The 17203-nt window shown below is 41.5% G+C and overlaps 2 protein-coding genes across 5 annotated transcripts in view; one reads left to right on the top strand and one right to left on the bottom strand.

The window, feature by feature from the left end:
• Positions 1-8692, top strand: part of ASPN (asporin) — a 34472-nt gene extending 25780 nt beyond the window's left edge. The window contains exons 5-8 of the mRNA XM_063426479.1: positions 376-486; positions 3793-3886; positions 5082-5220; positions 7267-8692. Coding sequence (XP_063282549.1) covers positions 376-486; positions 3793-3886; positions 5082-5220; positions 7267-7464 — 542 coding nt within the window. The 3' untranslated portion in view covers positions 7465-8692. The remainder of the gene's footprint in view (positions 1-375; positions 487-3792; positions 3887-5081; positions 5221-7266) is intronic.
• CENPP (centromere protein P) overlaps positions 1-17203 on the bottom strand; it is a 348698-nt gene that overhangs the window by 156933 nt on the left and 174562 nt on the right. The window lies entirely within an intron of this gene.

Here is a 17203-nt window from a genome sequence, read left to right as displayed (position 1 = left end):
TTTTTTTAAATAATTGCATTCTAAAATTCCATGCACAAGTACCATAAATACATAAATATTTTGAATATCCTGGGTATATAATTTGATACCACTGCCTTCAATACTGTACTAGGTCTTACGTGCTCTTATCTTTGTTTCTTTATTGTTAATGCAATTCATTTTTATTTTGTAATTTTCCTGTTGCTACAAAGTTTTTAGCACTTCAACATTCCTTATATTTAAATGTATGCATGAACATACATAGCATGCTATTGGTATTTTGGTAAACACTTGCACAGGTCAAATGTTTATGGTATACGATAACAAACTTGTCCAGGAACTTCCCTACAGGTAATTTCACATACCTTAACAAATTTATTCTCTTGAGTATTGTAGAAATGAGTGCAAATCCTCTTGAAAATGAGGGAATTGAGCCTGGAGCTTTTGAAGGACTAACAGTGTTCCATGTTAGGATTGCAGAAGCTAAACTGACATCTATCCCTAAAGGTTTGTAAAAAAAATAAAAATAAATATATATATATATATATATGTATATATATATATATATATATATTTAAATGCTGCCTTATCTCTTAAAATACAATGAAAATATTGTTTTGCTTTGATCACTTAGATTTTTTTTTTTATATATATATTTTACATAGGATCTATATATGATTTCATGTTTGCTTACATTTTAATGTATTATTTTTTAAACTATCATAATTTAAAGAAAACCTTCTTAAAATACATCAGGTACCATAATTACTAAGCAAATTAAGTATAAATAAATTTCACCTGCCTCTTGGTTTGATAGTTGTAATGATACTTATGAATCATAACTGAAGGGACATGAGGCGCTCTATGCATCAACACGTTTCGTTTTTTTTGTAGGCTAATCTAGAGTAGACTTTAGTTTTTTCTTGACTTTTTAAAAAACACTATATAGGGTATATGCAAGTGTTGCACTTCTTAAAGGTAAGATTTATATTGAGAGTGTAAATAGGTGTTTCCCCAACACCTGTACAGTGAACATAAAACACAATGTGAAAAGACACAATCTAAGATATACCCCAAAAACGAATAATAAGTATTTTTCAATGTCTCTAGTGAATCGGAAAAAAGGGGAGAAAAGGCTGCGCCAAGAGATACAATAAAATAAGTCCCAATAAAAATATAAATAGGATATATATAAATATATATAAAAGTCAATATAAAAAGGAGGATAAATGTCTATGTTGCGCTGGTGTTCTCTCTTCTTATGATGCTTTGGATCCTCCCGTGATATGTAAAATATAAAAGGGAAAAGGACCAATGGTGCAGATTGTGGGGTACGTGGAAAATGAAGAATAAAAGATGTAATAAACTCACATTTATATGAGCTATAACCAGCTCAGGTGGAATGGGCGTTCTGCAGTATAATCCCTGCTAGTAGGATATCAGGAAATTCTGATCCACTGGTGCTGTCCAATTCTCAGGAGAAGGGAGAAAAATATATAACAGATAGTGCTCTCTGAAGATAAGATGTGGTATATACAAAACAAAATAAATATACTCACAGTATACAGTGCAGATGACACTGCACTTGAGATATGGTGTGGGTGGTATAATCCCCACCTTAGGATATATAAAATGCCAGGAAAGGATAATATAAAATTGGAGTGATAAAAATATATATAATAAAAATATGAATGGCACAGAGATAAAGCCAAACGTAATTTATTATTAAAAGTATACAATAAAATCCATTAACGCGTTTCACCTCAAGGGTTTTATCAAAATCCATTTTATTCCATTTTGATAAAACCCTTGAGGTGAAACGCGTTAATGGATTTTATTGTATACTTTTAATAATAAATTACGTTTGGCTTTATCTCTGTGCCATTCATATTTTTATTATATATATTTTTATCACTCCAATTTTATATTATCCTTTCCTGGCATTTTATATATCCTAAGGTGGGGATTATACCACCCACGCCATATCTCAAGTGCAGTGTCATCTGCACTGTATACTGTGAGTATATTTATTTTGTTTTGTATATACCACATCTTATCTTCAGAGAGCACTATCTGTTATATATTTTTCTCCCTTCTCCTGAGAATTGGACAGCACCAGTGGATCAGAATTTCCTGATATCCTACTAGCAGGGATTATACTGCAGAACGCCCATTCCACCTGAGCTGGTTATAGCTCATATAAATGTGAGTTTATTACATCTTTTATTCTTCATTTTCCACGTACCCCACAATCTGCACCATTGGTCCTTTTCCCTTTTATATTTTACATATCACGGGAGGATCCAAAGCATCATAAGAAGAGAGAACACCAGCGCAACATAGACATTTATCCTCCTTTTTATATTGACTTTTATATATATTTATATATATCCTATTTATATTTTTATTGGGACTTATTTTATTGTATCTCTTGGCGCAGCCTTTTCTCCCCTTTTTTCCTGTACATCCTTATCCCAGAGGGTTAGAGGGTGACCCTCTGTAAGGTTGCTGCCTCCTTTGTATATTATTAGCGCTAACCTACTCTACACTTTTTCTCTAGTGAATCCTCTGTTGTTTAAGTTTGATGTAATTTCTGGTCGATGTAATAAGAAGTCATATCCTCTTTGGGGAATGATATCGGCAAAAACGTCCCTCCTATTCTAGGGGTGCGTTGGCCATGTTTACTGAGGGCTATTTGCCCAAAATGTTCCTGTTATATCATAATAGACTTCGAAACAAATATAAACAATTGGAATGGAATAAAAATCAGATATACAATATTTATGGCTAATATCTTGTTATTCCTATCTGGGAAAACTATATAAATAGAGGATTATTGCGATACAAAAATTAATTAAACAAATATATGTTTTTATATAGTATTCGGTAGAAGTTTATCAATCCACATACCCACAAGTCCACATTCTTCTAACCTACATTATACAAAATATAAATTTGTTTATTTAATTTTTGTATCACAATAATATTCTATTTATATATTTTTCACAGATAGGAATAACAAGATATAAGCCATAAATATTGTATATCTGATTTTTATTCCATTCCAATTGTTTATATTTGGTTCGAAATCTATCCGTATGAAGCAGATTAAACTGAAACAAACCACAGTCAAGTGACACACAAAAAAAAACAAGCCAAAGTTGAAGAGAACGGAAATCGGGATAATTGCTAAACAGAGCGGAGTCAAGCTAAACAAGATAATCAAACGCACACTTGGGTATAGAAGATCATAACAGAGTACTGAACAGACTGTGGCATGGTCTGAAATAGCCCCAAAACAAGTCCTATTCCGGGGGATCAAATTACAATGTCAAAAAGTCCAAGACCAATGCTGCTGAAATGATGTGGCCCAGTTTAGCTCCCAAAAATTTACACAAGGCTGAATTGCTATAGGGATCTGCCAGAGCGGTTCGGTTCATGTCAGAAAGGATGCATGCTGTCAATATTGTCCCACTGTGGCACCAGACAGGACAGAAGCCATTTGAGCAGTGCTTTACTAGCTAACAATAGTATGCATAGTATGAAACCTACTATGACATGTTTGAGATAAACACAATCTTTTTCGTGATAACATTGCATAGAAAAAAAAATTGTCACTGTATATGTCCTCCCATGGTTTTTCATTTTGTAGTGCAGTTTAACAGTGATTGATATGATACTAAGACCAGCTGTTGTAAGTAACTTATTTAATGGAATAAAATAAATCCTCTTGGCCAATTAATACCTGGTGAACACTGTGAGAGTTCCTTTTCAAAGTCTAATTATTTTTTTATTATGTTAATTCTAACCTAGGTTTGCCATCATCAATTCATGAGCTCCATCTTGACCATAACAAAATTGCAAATGTTGAACTTGAGGACTTTTTACGTTACAAAGAACTTCAGAGGTACTGTAAATATTTTTTTACACTTTAGGCTGATATTATTGTTTTATACACTTACTGGACACTTTGATTGTTGGTGCCAAACAGGGTGGCTTGGGTATCTCAGCAACTGTTGGAATGTTCACACATGCAATAGTCTAGAACATTTACAGAGAATGGTGCAAAAAATAAACATTCAGTGGACCAAAAACATCTTGTTATTGAGACCAGTGACGTGACAATATTAAACTGTTTCAATGTCGCAGAAAGGTGACAGTAAATCAATTAATGGGGTTTTACAAAAGTGATACGTGGAAGAGCAACTCTGAACACACAACATGCTGAACCTCGAAATGGATTGGCTTCAACATAAGAAGACCAAAATGGGTACTGCTCTTTGCAGCTGAGAACAGGAAACTATGGCTTCCAACAGTAAAAAGCATTGCCTGGTCTCATTAATTTTAATATCTGCTGCATCATGCAGATCATGCAGGGGAACGGCAGTGTTTACATTGCTCTCTAGGCCACCTCCAGTAGCAGTCACTCAGAAGGCCACTAGAGGTGCTTCCTGGGTCAGAGCTGCACAATGTGCAGCACTCACGCTCAGCATCTCCACGCTCTGCATGGAGACACTTAACCTTCCCCATAGAGATGCGCTGAGTCAATGCTTCTCTAGGAGTAGAAGCTGATTGGCTCTGCCCTCGCCCACCTTCTTGGCTGAGATTATCGGAATCGAAAATCTCAACCAATCCAATGCTTTCTCATAAGAATTCATTGGATTGGCTGAGACTGCCAATTCTGATGATCTCACCCGAGGAGGCATATAGGGGGCGGGGTCAGACCCGCGTAGCACTGGAATAAAAGTGAGTGTTTTATCCGATTTAAGAGAGGCTAGAAGGGGTCAGCTACCTAAATAGTGCTTTTAACTAGGGTCAGAAATACAGATTTGTGTCCCTATAAGTTGTATTTGTCATGACAAGCGCCTTTTAAAGGATTGCAAGAGAAAAATAAACAATCTAAGATTTTAATTATTACTCACACTTTTGTTTTGTTTTTGAAATCTAGAAAAAATATGTACATAATTCATATTCATGGACGTGGAAAATGTACAAGTTCACAATGCATTTTACAGAATAGATATATGTTAAAACATTCCGACAGGGATTCAAAAGTGTAATCTTTGTAAATAACGTATTACCTTTGTGTTTCTGATTTTTAGATTAGGTTTAGGACACAACAAAATAAAAGAGGTGGAAAATGGAAGTCTTTCTAATATACCAAATGTAAGAGAAATTCATTTAGAAAACAACAAGCTTAAACGAGTGCCTCCCGGATTGTCGGACCTAAAATACTTGCAGGTGGGTTTAGTGATTGTGTTATGCAGAGATGCCAACCTTGGAATAAACAGTTGTTGCTGGCATTGGCTAGCAAAAAATTAAAGAAACTAGTTTATTAGCAGATGAAGTATTAAGGATGCACATTCCTAATACCTCTACAATAAGTAAAATAAACTATACAAAAAATATTATATACATATTAAGACCAAGTTTTTGCTTTCTTTTTGGGAGACAGGTTCCATTTTAAACAATTACAAAATAACTTCTATAGTCTATTACAGGGTTTGACAAATCCCAGTCAACAGGATATGTGAGCCCACTCAGCTCCTGAGCTGACCGGCTGCCTGAGAGGAGCAGAGGCCTGCCAGCTCATGAGGAGCTGAGGAAGGCAGGTAGACAGCCAGTCTTATGGAGATCAGAGGGAAACAGACAGGCAAGTGGGCGGCGGGCACATGGAGAGCTCCCAAAGGTAGGGAGGCTAGGTGGACACATTAAAGCGAGACTATAGTCACCAGAACAACCAGAACAACAACAGCTTATTGAATTTGTTCTGGTAAGTAGAATCATTACCTTCAGGATTTTTGCTGTAAACACGGCCTTTTCAGAGAAAAGGCAGTGTTTACATTACAGCCTAGTGATAACTTCACTGGACACTGCTTAGATGGCTGTTAGAGATCCTTCCTGGGTCATGGCTGCCTAAAATGCATCCAAACATTCAGTGTCTCTACCCTCTGCATGCAGACACTGAACTTTCCTCATAGAGATGCATTGATTCAATTAATCTCTATGAGGAGATGCTGATTGGCCAGGGCTGTGTTTGAATTGAGCTGGCTCTGCCCCTGATCTGCCTTTTTGTCAGTCTCAGCCAATCCTATGGAGAAGCATTGTGATTGGATCAGGCTACCACTTCTGATGATGTCAGCAAGCAGTGGCCAGGTCAAAAGGAAACAGTGACAAATCAAGCAGCTCCAGACTTGAATACTAGTAAGACTTTACTATATTTAGGGTGGCATGAGGGCACGAGGGTGGCTAGAAGGTGGTTTTAACCCTATAGGGTCAGGAATACATGTTTGCGTTCCTGACCATATATTGCTCCTTTAAAACAAAACACATTATTTGTGATTGCTGCAATGTCAGTGTGTGTCTGTCTGTAAGTGAATGTGTGTGTTTGTCAGTGAATGTCTCTCTCTCGGTCAGTGAGTATGTGTATCAAATCAGTCTGTGTGTCTGTCAGTGAGTGTGTATGTTTAGTGATCTGCACCCCTCCAACCACATGGGAAAGGTGTTTTTACTTACCTTTTTTCCCCACGCTATGCTGGTGATGCTGCAGCTGGCCCCACGTCCATGACGATATCAGCCAATCCAATGCTTCCATATAGGAAAGCATTGGGAGACTATTGTGCATGTCAAAATGCCATGATGTGCCAATCAACTTCACCTCATAGAGATGCATTGAATTAATGCATCCCTATGGAGAGCATTTACGTAGGTGCAACACTGACCCAGGAAGCACCTCTAGAGGCCATCTGAGTGACTGTCACTAGAGGTGTTACTAGGCAGCAATGTAAACACTGCCTTTTTCCTGAAAAGACAATGTTTACATTGAAAAGCGTGTAGGCACAGAATATAGATCTCAGAACAACTACATTAAGCTGCAGTGGATCTGGTGACTATAGTGTCTCTTAAAGAATTATATTTTTGACATTTAAAAATCTGACTCATAACTTTTTTAGCTGTCTCCTAGGTTCCAAGCAAATTTGTCAAGCCCTGGTCTATTGGATGTTAAAATGGATATTTTAGTTTGTTTGTGCAGAAAATACAATCTACAACTAATGAAACCTGCATCAAAATGTAGTGTAATTTTGTACTGTACTGTAGTGTAGTTTTGAAAACTGTGCTGGGATTTATCAATCAGTACTCATAAAGTTAGAGGGTGATTATAATCATTGAGATATAAGGGGTATAATGAAAAGAGATCCTAAATAAATAAATGGCAGTGACCATTTAACTCTTGTTTAGCAGATTTAAATCTAAAGTCTACAGCTTATTCTACTCCTGTCATTACAGGTCATATTTCTACACTCTAACAATATTGCAAAGGTGGATGTGAATGATTTCTGCCCATTGGGACCCAAACTGAAGAAATCTCTTTACAGCGGGATCAGCCTTTTTGGAAACCCTGTAAAATACTGGGAAGTTCAACCATCCACATTTCGCTGCACTCTTGGCAGAAATAGTATACATTTAGGGAACTTTCGAAAGTAGAAACACAATATGCAACGGTTACAGCTCTCCCAACAAACACATACTTATACTTGTGAAATGCAAACAGTGGAAAAGGGCTGAACCATATTCCTACATGACAACACAGCAAGACAAGGGGTGTACAAAGAAATGTGCATGGTATTCTCTCAAAGGTAGTTTTAAACAACTTGAAACTTAATTATAAAAAAGCAGCTCTATTTCCAATGACTGTATCTCACATTTGATGTTTATGGCCAGGTTCCATTGTAAACATGTGTGAGTTGGTTGAAGGTGAGCTTGCTTGATCAGTTGGTGCTAAAAAGAACTAGGTAGAATTTATAAGTAATATTTTATATTTCCCCAGTCTATAACTATATTAAAACCTAGTTTGATTGTATGTATAGTAATTTTTCAAAAGGTTAATATAAATTCAAATCATTATGGTCTTTTTGTTGAGTTTAAGCTAATATGACTCCAAGTGGGCTGAAGTGAGAATATTGGCAGGAGTGCCCTGGCTTCCCCCCCAATGTAAGTACTTCTTACCTGGGGGCCGCTCACCTAATCTATAGAATCATGTTAGCTCTCCTGAGTTAAACCTTTCAGTGTACGGCCAGGTCATTGGCATACGCTGATTAAGTCATGCATCTCTGAGATTAGCTCAGTAAAAGAGATTTCGGCTGCTGGAAAATTAACAGATGGTTTGACTACTTACCTGGGGGCGCAAGGGCACCAGTGCATTCCTGGCACTATAACAACTACAACGTGCTATAGTGGCTATGGTGCTTGGAGTATTTTTTTAAATGATAAATCTACAAATAAAACTGAATATATAAAGTTAACTGTACAGGGCTTACATTGACTAGACTTACAAAATAATATATTTTCCATCACAAGGAAACGCTGCACAGACTCCTACCACTATGACCAATTCAATAAACTGAAGTGGTCATGGTGGTCAGAGTAACCCTTTACTCTCCTGTTGTCAATTCAACATAGTACTGCAGCTTAAGCCTTAGATGTGCATTAAAAGTACCATAACCACTACAGACAGCTGTAGTGGTTATTGTGCCATGAGTTGCCTGACACCATCCCACAGTACTTTTCGTCAATTCATTTTCTCCAAACACAGTGGACACCAGGGTATGGGTATTTGTCAAAATGTTTAGACACATACCAATGGGATGGAGCCAGGGGCCTACTGGCAGCAAAACAGCTACAGTGTGCTATAGTGCTTTGAGTGTCCATTTAACTTTAACCCCTTAAGAACCAAACTTCTGGATTAAAAGGGAATCATGACATGTCACACATGTCATGTGTCCTTAAGGGGTTAAACAACCTGAATTAAAAAAATAAAAACATTTAAAAAAGCTATATGTTTCATAACAGAAAATGCTAACACTCAATACAAATATATTTATCTAGCTTTTCTTTGAGCGAGCTTGGATTTGTTTTAATTATTCACAAAATATTGAAAAGCAAAATACCATAGTTTCAGCTTTATATTTAGCGCATTTAAATATCTTGTGTTATGTAAAAAATAAGAAATAAAGAAAAAAAATATTTCACTTAGTTATTGTACATTTGATCTTCCTCAGCATATTAAATTAAATGACATAAATATTCTGTCTTTTCATAATAAAAGTGTTTTGAAACCAGGCATTTTGTACAATATTTTATTCTTACTTGCACCAAAAAAATAAATAAATATACAAACAAACAATAACACAATACTATATCATATTCACTGAAGAGCACAAAGTAGACACAGCCACACTGTGAATGTTTCAGTTCTACTCTCAGCAGAGTCATGACGTGTGTTATGTCTGTGTGGCCAGGAAAAAATAAGGGTGAGAGGGGAGAGATGGAGGTAACAAAAAGAAAAGAACATATAAAAGAAGGAGATAAGAGTGCTAATGACCCATGCAATCAAACCACAATCACAATGTGAACTCTAGGAAAGCCTCTAATCTGTAGGAACCAAATAATCTCCAGCTGAAATCACCTCTCTAGCAGCGGTTAGTTTTGCTACATAGTCAAGCCAGGGGCGTCAAGTCACCAGACACTTCGTCGACTGATCCAATAAGGATCCCGCTAACTGTTGCTAAAATGTTGTAGCGGTACTCTGTCTCCAAATGGGATGAATCAGAGTCTTGGCCTTGGTCAAAAGGTGATTGGATAGTCTTTTATATATTTTGATATTGGTAGCCTATTAGAGAGAATCAAAGCTGCCAGGGAGAATCCAACCCCATCATCAACAACTTGGGTTAAAGCTGCTCACACCCTTTTCCAGAAAGGTATAAGTACAGGGCAGTCCCACCACATTAGATACCATCTTGATAGGACTTTGTGATTGGTTTCTTGATATTTACTGCTGAGACAGTTTTTGATGAAAAGTTTTATGATATTTCATTACTACGCTTCTGAGAAACGTCTATCCAAATCCTTTTCCAAATGTGCTGCAAAACGAGGAGGAATAACCTAGGAACCAGTTAAAAGAATTTGATATAGAACAGATATACCTCATTGGAGTGATTAACCACACATGCATTCCTCAAACTGAGTTAAGGATCTGAAAATATTTACTCGATGGGCGATCGCCTTAAAAAATGGATCAATTGGAGGGGGCGGAGCCTGAACGCCGATGAAGAAGGACGTGTGATTCCTGAGCTCCCTCACCCCCGAGCACACAATCCGCTAACATCAGCGAATTACAACAGCCATCCATAACAAAAAGTGAGCACCACATATTGCTAAAACTGCCCTCTCCACAAAATCATCATGGGCGGTAATAAAAAACGTAGGGAACAAACCACATCGGTGGCCACGCTGTTCCACGCCTCAGAGCAGGGGCGGCCATCTTCGGCCCAGACCACACAGCACTCCGGCTCAGACTCGGACGACAGCGAGGTTCCTGAGGATACCACGGCTCCCCTTACGATGGGCAACCTGAGAAAACTACTCAAGGAAACATCCTCGGACATTAAGGCATACACAGCGGCGGAACTCGAAAAACAAATGTCGGGCCTCAGAAGCGATATAGATGCGCTTACAGCGTGCACAACACAGGCCGAACACGACATCTTGGGCCTAACCGCAACAAATCAATCCCACGATCAAGAAATCCTCACCATGCAGGACAGGATAGTCCAACTGGAAGACAGCCTAGAAGATCTCAACAATAGATCCCGCAGAATTAATATCAGAATTTGAGGCCTACCCGAAACGGTTACCCCAGAGGACGTCCTCACCACCGTCCAGGAGATTTTCCTCCGCATCTGGCCAGAAGCCTCTGAAAGTGACCTCACGATGGAGACCTGACCTCCACGGGGCCCTCGGAATGTAGCCGAGCACCCCCTCCACACCTGCCACGAATCGCTGCTGGACCCCCCCTGACGGGGAAACTACCCCGCTAATCTAATAGCAAACCACTGGCACCCCCCACGGATACATTCGCTTCGAGATAAATCTACGGACTGACCGGGCGGGCCCAGTCCCGCCTGGGGTCACTACCTTGCCCCTAACCCCAGCTGATATTGCCTTGTACTAGCCAATGCAGGGCCTTAACCCCAAGGGCACAACTTCACTACCTAACCACCATCAGCCCGGGGGGGGAGGGGGGCGCGACACCACCTGGGATGAACTACGACCTTCCATGCCTGTCTCCTAGATCTCTTCGACCTCCCCACAAAAATACCAATGTAAAAGATATAGCACGCAGCTAGGCTCCATAAGCGCACAGGCGCTAGTTTAGGTTATATACAAAAGTATAGGTGGAACCGCTTGAGTCTTTGATAATCTGTAAAACAAGGGTATATGCACAATAGCGTAGTATGTCTATACAATAACGTAGAATGAGATAAGTAAATAGTAATTGCACTCACAATGTTGGAGTCATACCCTCATATGACTCTCTTTGTATACTCCTTTGGACCATTCAAAGGTTGTCCAAACCTATATACTGCTAGAATCCTGGTTGTCCTTCTTCACCTGTGCTGGTTGTCTTGAAATGAAGTAGCAGGAAACTTAGATATCTGCTCAAAGGTAGGTTTATTTCTTTAAAAAACGCTTAAAATCAATATGCTTTACCAGAATACAACTGGTTAAAGTGCAAAAGTGATATAAAATAAATCCAAAGTTAAAGTCTTTTAAAAAGTGTCCTTCAATAAGGTGTCCAAGTGTCCAAAACGCGTTTCGCCTCTCAATCAGGCTTCCTCAGTTGGATAAAGTTCACTTCAAATGTTTCCCTTTTTATGGGGTTCCCGCCGGACCCTCTCCGCCAATCAGACTCTTCCTTCCTGTAAATCGTTAATCTGGAACGCATCGTGCGTTCCAACCATTGTCAAAGATCACTTCCGGGGCATGTTGGGGTCGGGCGCACGTGTGACTCACACGTCGGCGGCCATTTCCGCAACTCATCGAGATGGAACGCACATGCGTTCCAATCGGGGCTTGTTATACAGCGTCTGCGTGCCACCTCGTTTAGACGCATGCGTGTTCCTGACTGGCCGACCGGCCAATAGGCTTACTGCCCTTATGGAACGCACATGCGTTCCAAAATTTCTGCGGTCCGAAACCTCATAGATATCAAAAAAGGGGGGAGGTATATAAAATCAACAAATGTAGAATCAAATGCAGATAAAATTACCCAGTGCTGCTATACTGGGTTGCAATATATGTAGCAGGACTGTGCAATACAACGGAAGAATAACACAGTTGGAAATATTAAATAATCTGTAATAAGAACATATACAACATCAGACTTCTTAAATATATGGTGAAATGGATACAGAATAAGTGGTACAAATAGTAAAATAGTATCTCTTGACTTAATCCGGTAAACTATTCCAAAACTTTCTCAAGCGCACACGCCTCATAGACGTATGGAGGGCCCAACATCCAGCGTCCCGAGACTATACATTCTACTCCCACCCACACCGATCCCACTCGCGTATTGACTTATTCCTGACGTCCCCATCCGTACTACCTCTGATCAAATCCACATCTATCGGATCAATCACGTGGTCAGACCACGCTGAAATCTCACTCTGAACCCACCGGACATCACCCGCCGATGGTCTTGGCGCCTAAACCCTACTTTACTTCATAACCCTACAATCCGAGACACCACTTCCCAGGCCATCGCGGACTATTTCTCCCTAAACACACACTCGGTCACCTCACCGGGAATCCTATGTGCCGCACACAATACGGTAATCAGGGGCACCTTGATTAGCCAAGCTGCTCACCACAAAAAACAGCGTCTAGCGAAGCTAGAACAAAATCTAAAAGAACTCCGCCAACTAGAAATCGCCTTCAAAAAACAACCCACGCCAGACCTGACCACTAAAGTACAACAACTCCAGACAGCTATAAAGGAATTCATGTCCGTAGACACAGCCAAAGCCCTCCAATGGACCCGCCAGCTTTTCTATGAAAAGTCCAATAAGGCAGATACGTTACTCGCCCGTAAACTTAACCGCAGAGCAGCCCACAAAAATATCACTAAAATTCACTCAAAAGACTGGAAACCACAGGAATCACCAGACCAAATAGCAACTGTATTCCAAGAATACTTTGCGGAACTGTACGACCATAGCCCCCAACACAGACGTGATCCCGCACTCTTAACAACCAAAATCAACGAATACCTTGACTCTACCACCCTACCCTCACTAACACGTGAAGGAGCTAACCGACTATCAGAAGAAATCACACCAGAAGAAATAGCTAAAGCACTCAAAACTCTAAAACCGAATTAGTGCCTGGGCCCAGACGGCTTTACAGGTCTATTTTATAAAACTTTTGCGGCAGCACTACTCCCACAACTAAGCGAACTCTTCAGCTCACTACTACTGGGGGACCCTCTTCCCCCCGACATGCTGCAAGCGAACATATGCCTCCTACCAAAACCCGGCAAGTCCCATCTTGACCCCGGACATTACAGACCAATCTCCCTACTAAATGTTGATGTCAAACTATTCACAAAGGTGGTGGCAGAAAGACTTAACCCCCTACTTCCCCGACTCATTCACCCAGATCAAGTGGGATTCATCCCACACAGACAGGCCAGTAACAACACCCGACGTACCTTCGATCTCATCTGGTATGCTGACCGCAGACGCCTCCCAACCCTGCTCTTATCCCTTGACGCAGAAAAAGCTTTTGACAGACTACTTTGGCCCTTTTTATTCGCAACGCTACAGAAATTTGGTTTCCCAACGCCTTTCATCGACGCACTGAGAACCCTCTACTCATCCCCTACAGCCACCCTACTCCTGTACTCCACCACGCTCCCCTCCTTACACATTAAGAATGGCACGCGACAGGGATGTCCACTCTCTCCAATATTATTCGCCTTATCCCTCGAACCACTACTCCAGGTCCTTCGAAACCACAAGGACATCCAAGGAGTTCAGGGAGGAAACATATAAGATCGCTGCGTATGCGGACGATGTTCTCCTAACAATCACGGACCCACTGAAATCTCTCCCACCCTTATCCACGGAGCTATTGAAATACGCATACGTTTCTGGTTATAAACTCAACCTGGGAAAAACCGAAGCCCTCCCGATCCAGGTAGACCAACCCAAACTCCACGCACTCCAAACGCGACACCCGTTCACGTACCAGCACACAGCCATCAAATACCTGGGCACCACACTCCCAGCAGACCTCACACAAACCACTACACACCCCTGATCAACAGCGCCACGCAAGACCTCGACACATGGAAAGACATGACAATCTCATGGATAGGTAGGATGACCTCAATCAAAATGAATCTCCTCCCGAGGTTCCTATACCTTTTCCAAACCCTCCCAATCCCGATACTCACCTCAAAAAAATTGCAAACCAAAATAGACAAGTTCATATGGGCCTGGAAAAAGAGCACGGATAGCACGCCAAACACTGTATATACCAAACAAACAGGGAGGACTGGGACTTCCCAATCTCACTCAATACTTCCACGCAGCCCAATTGACACAAACAATCCAACTCCATGCCGCCCCTAGCCTCAAAAGGTGGGTCGACTTGGAACACAACATATTTGGATCAGATTTCCCCTCCTTATACATCTGGGTCCCAAAGGACACCAGACCACCCCCCCACACACCTCTCCAGCAGTCCTCACCATGATCAAAATATGGGATAAAGTTACCGAGAAGCACGACCTCACCTCGCGTCCCTCCCCATTAATGCCCATTCTCCAGAACACAAAATTCACACCAGGCATGTCCCCGAGGGACTTCACCCATTTCGAGGACAATGACCTGACCCACATCCACCAATTCTACAAAAAACTAAGTATAATACCCTTCGCGGACCTCCCCCAACAGACCTCTCTCCACAAGAGACTTCTTCTGATATCTACAAATCCGCAGCTTCGTGGATACACCAGCCCTACGGAAAGCAAGCACCACCCCCCTCACCCCACTAGAAAGAGCGTGCAACAACCATCCACTCCACAAGGGACAAATATCTACGATATATTCCCTGTTAAGTAGAAACACACGGGAAGGCTCTATGCCCTACATGGCAGCCTGGGAAAGAGACCTGGGCCCCATCGGGGAACAAGGCAACTGGGCAGCCATCTGGGAAGCCACAGCAACAATATCGATTTGTGTCAATCACAAAGAGCAAGCGTACAAGACCCTCCTCAGATGGTATCTCACCCCACTACGCCTGAAACAAATGAAACAGACACTGACCTCTGCTGGAAGGGGTGTGGGAACAGGGGAACATACCTACACATGTGGTGGGAGTGCCCCAGGGTGGCTACACTGTGGCAACAAATAGCGCAATTGGAGACACAGGCATTACACACCACTAGTATCCAGACCCCTCAGAGACATCCCCAGAGCACAGAACAAACTCATAGCCAAACTGGCACTAGCCACCAGGCGAGCAATCGCAGAAAAATGGGGGATCTCAGACACCCCAACAATGACACTCATAAAACTGAAAATTAACGAAGCCATGAACATGGATAAACTTACCACCCTCGTACATGACACCACAAAACACTTCAACAAAATTTGGGACCCATGGCTAAACGAATTCCCAACTATATGAGACAACCCACTTTGCGGGACAGACCAGGCGGGCGAGACTACCCAAGGAAGAAACCCCCCCGAGGACCATACCGGTCCCCCCGTCTTCCAAACCGAACCGCTCCTCTTTCCGTTCCACACCCCACCTCCCCCAACCACTCACATAAACCACACCGGATACTAACACCTACACTATTCCGCACACAACCCGCCACACACACGCCCCCCCAGCTGCATGAAACGTGATGACCCCCATGGGCCACTCCAACTCGACAGACAGCTGGCACCCACGACACAAAGTCGAACCCAAAATAACGCAATACAAGCACGAGCCCTGACCCGAGTAGACATAAGGTAGGCCACCACTTTACACAGGGACATGAGCAAACCCATCACGAAATCAACAACATCAGGGCGCAACAAGTGGGATGCACACACACAACTTCATAGATGAGGGTAATGATCCCAAAAAGAAAATGCTCACGACCACATACCACGAGACCGAAATCGGCAAACCACTACCCACAACACACGACATCCACCCAAAGTGGCCATGACCAACACGACCCATCCCAGATGGCAGTCCCAACAGGGACAAACACACAGAACATCTGGAGGGCAACACACAACTTTGAATCCACATCACTCAAACCTGGCGAAACTCTCACCAGGAGCCCCCATGCTCAGCCACAAAAAGCCACACATCGGGCCCAATCACTTGGCGCAAGGGCCACCTTGCCTTCCTGACTACCCTTCCCCACGTCCCACCCACACGTCCCGCTCCCACCCCCTCTAGCACCCCACAACCTCCCTGATGGGAGCCGCACAAACTAAGACCGACCATACTTCAAAAACACTGACGCACGGGGTACCCAAAGGCACAAACCGCGACTCAACAGCAATCTTGATAAAGATGATACAAACTGATAACGTGCACTACCGTGTTACCCCCCACTAGAACCACGGTCTTGTACCCTTCCCTTACAAGACAAAGAGTCAAGAGGCGACAGCAAATGACCACGTTGGCACCACAAAAACTGTCGCGCAACTAATTGTTACCTAAAACTGTTACAGATATTGTTATTGAAACTGATGAACTCTGTATGATTAACCTTGGTCCCAAGTTCTACTTCTGTACCCCCACCCTACTACTACTCTAAGGGATTCCCTCTAAGGGATTCTTAGGCAATGACATTGGGATCGTCACTGAATCAAGTGACACAGCTTCTGATAGGAAACTGCCAGATTCTCCATTGTCCATCTGGGACAAGATTCAATCACCCCATCCACCACCACCACCGGTGCCCCTTCACTATTCTGGTAAAGTGTGCTGATAATATTTAATAAACGAAGGTAGACTTATTCCATGCTGGGACTTAGGAAGTATCAGCTGAGCAATTTAAACCGGGGATGTACAAACATGCCATATGAAATCAAGATAGCAAGATAGCTGTAAGAAGTGAATCAAAAAAGTCTTTAGAGATCTTCATTGAGGTGGTCTAAAACATCTCGTCAGAAAGTAAATTTTTACTGCATTGGTACAGCCAAACCATGATATATAAGGAACCATCCATGTCTTCATAGCCACACAAAAAAGTATGCAATAGCTGAACAAAAATTATTGATAATGTTTGGAAAGATCAGAAAGGCACCTGTATGCCCAGATAATTACCGTATACACTCTAGTATAAGCCAAGTTTTTCAGCACA

The sequence above is a fragment of the Pelobates fuscus genome, chromosome 7 (assembly GCF_036172605.1).
Source record: "Pelobates fuscus isolate aPelFus1 chromosome 7, aPelFus1.pri, whole genome shotgun sequence".
Classification (NCBI taxonomy): domain Eukaryota; kingdom Metazoa; phylum Chordata; class Amphibia; order Anura; family Pelobatidae; genus Pelobates; species Pelobates fuscus.
Note: the sequence above shows the minus strand (reverse complement) of the source record. Positions and strands in the feature narration are given on the sequence as shown.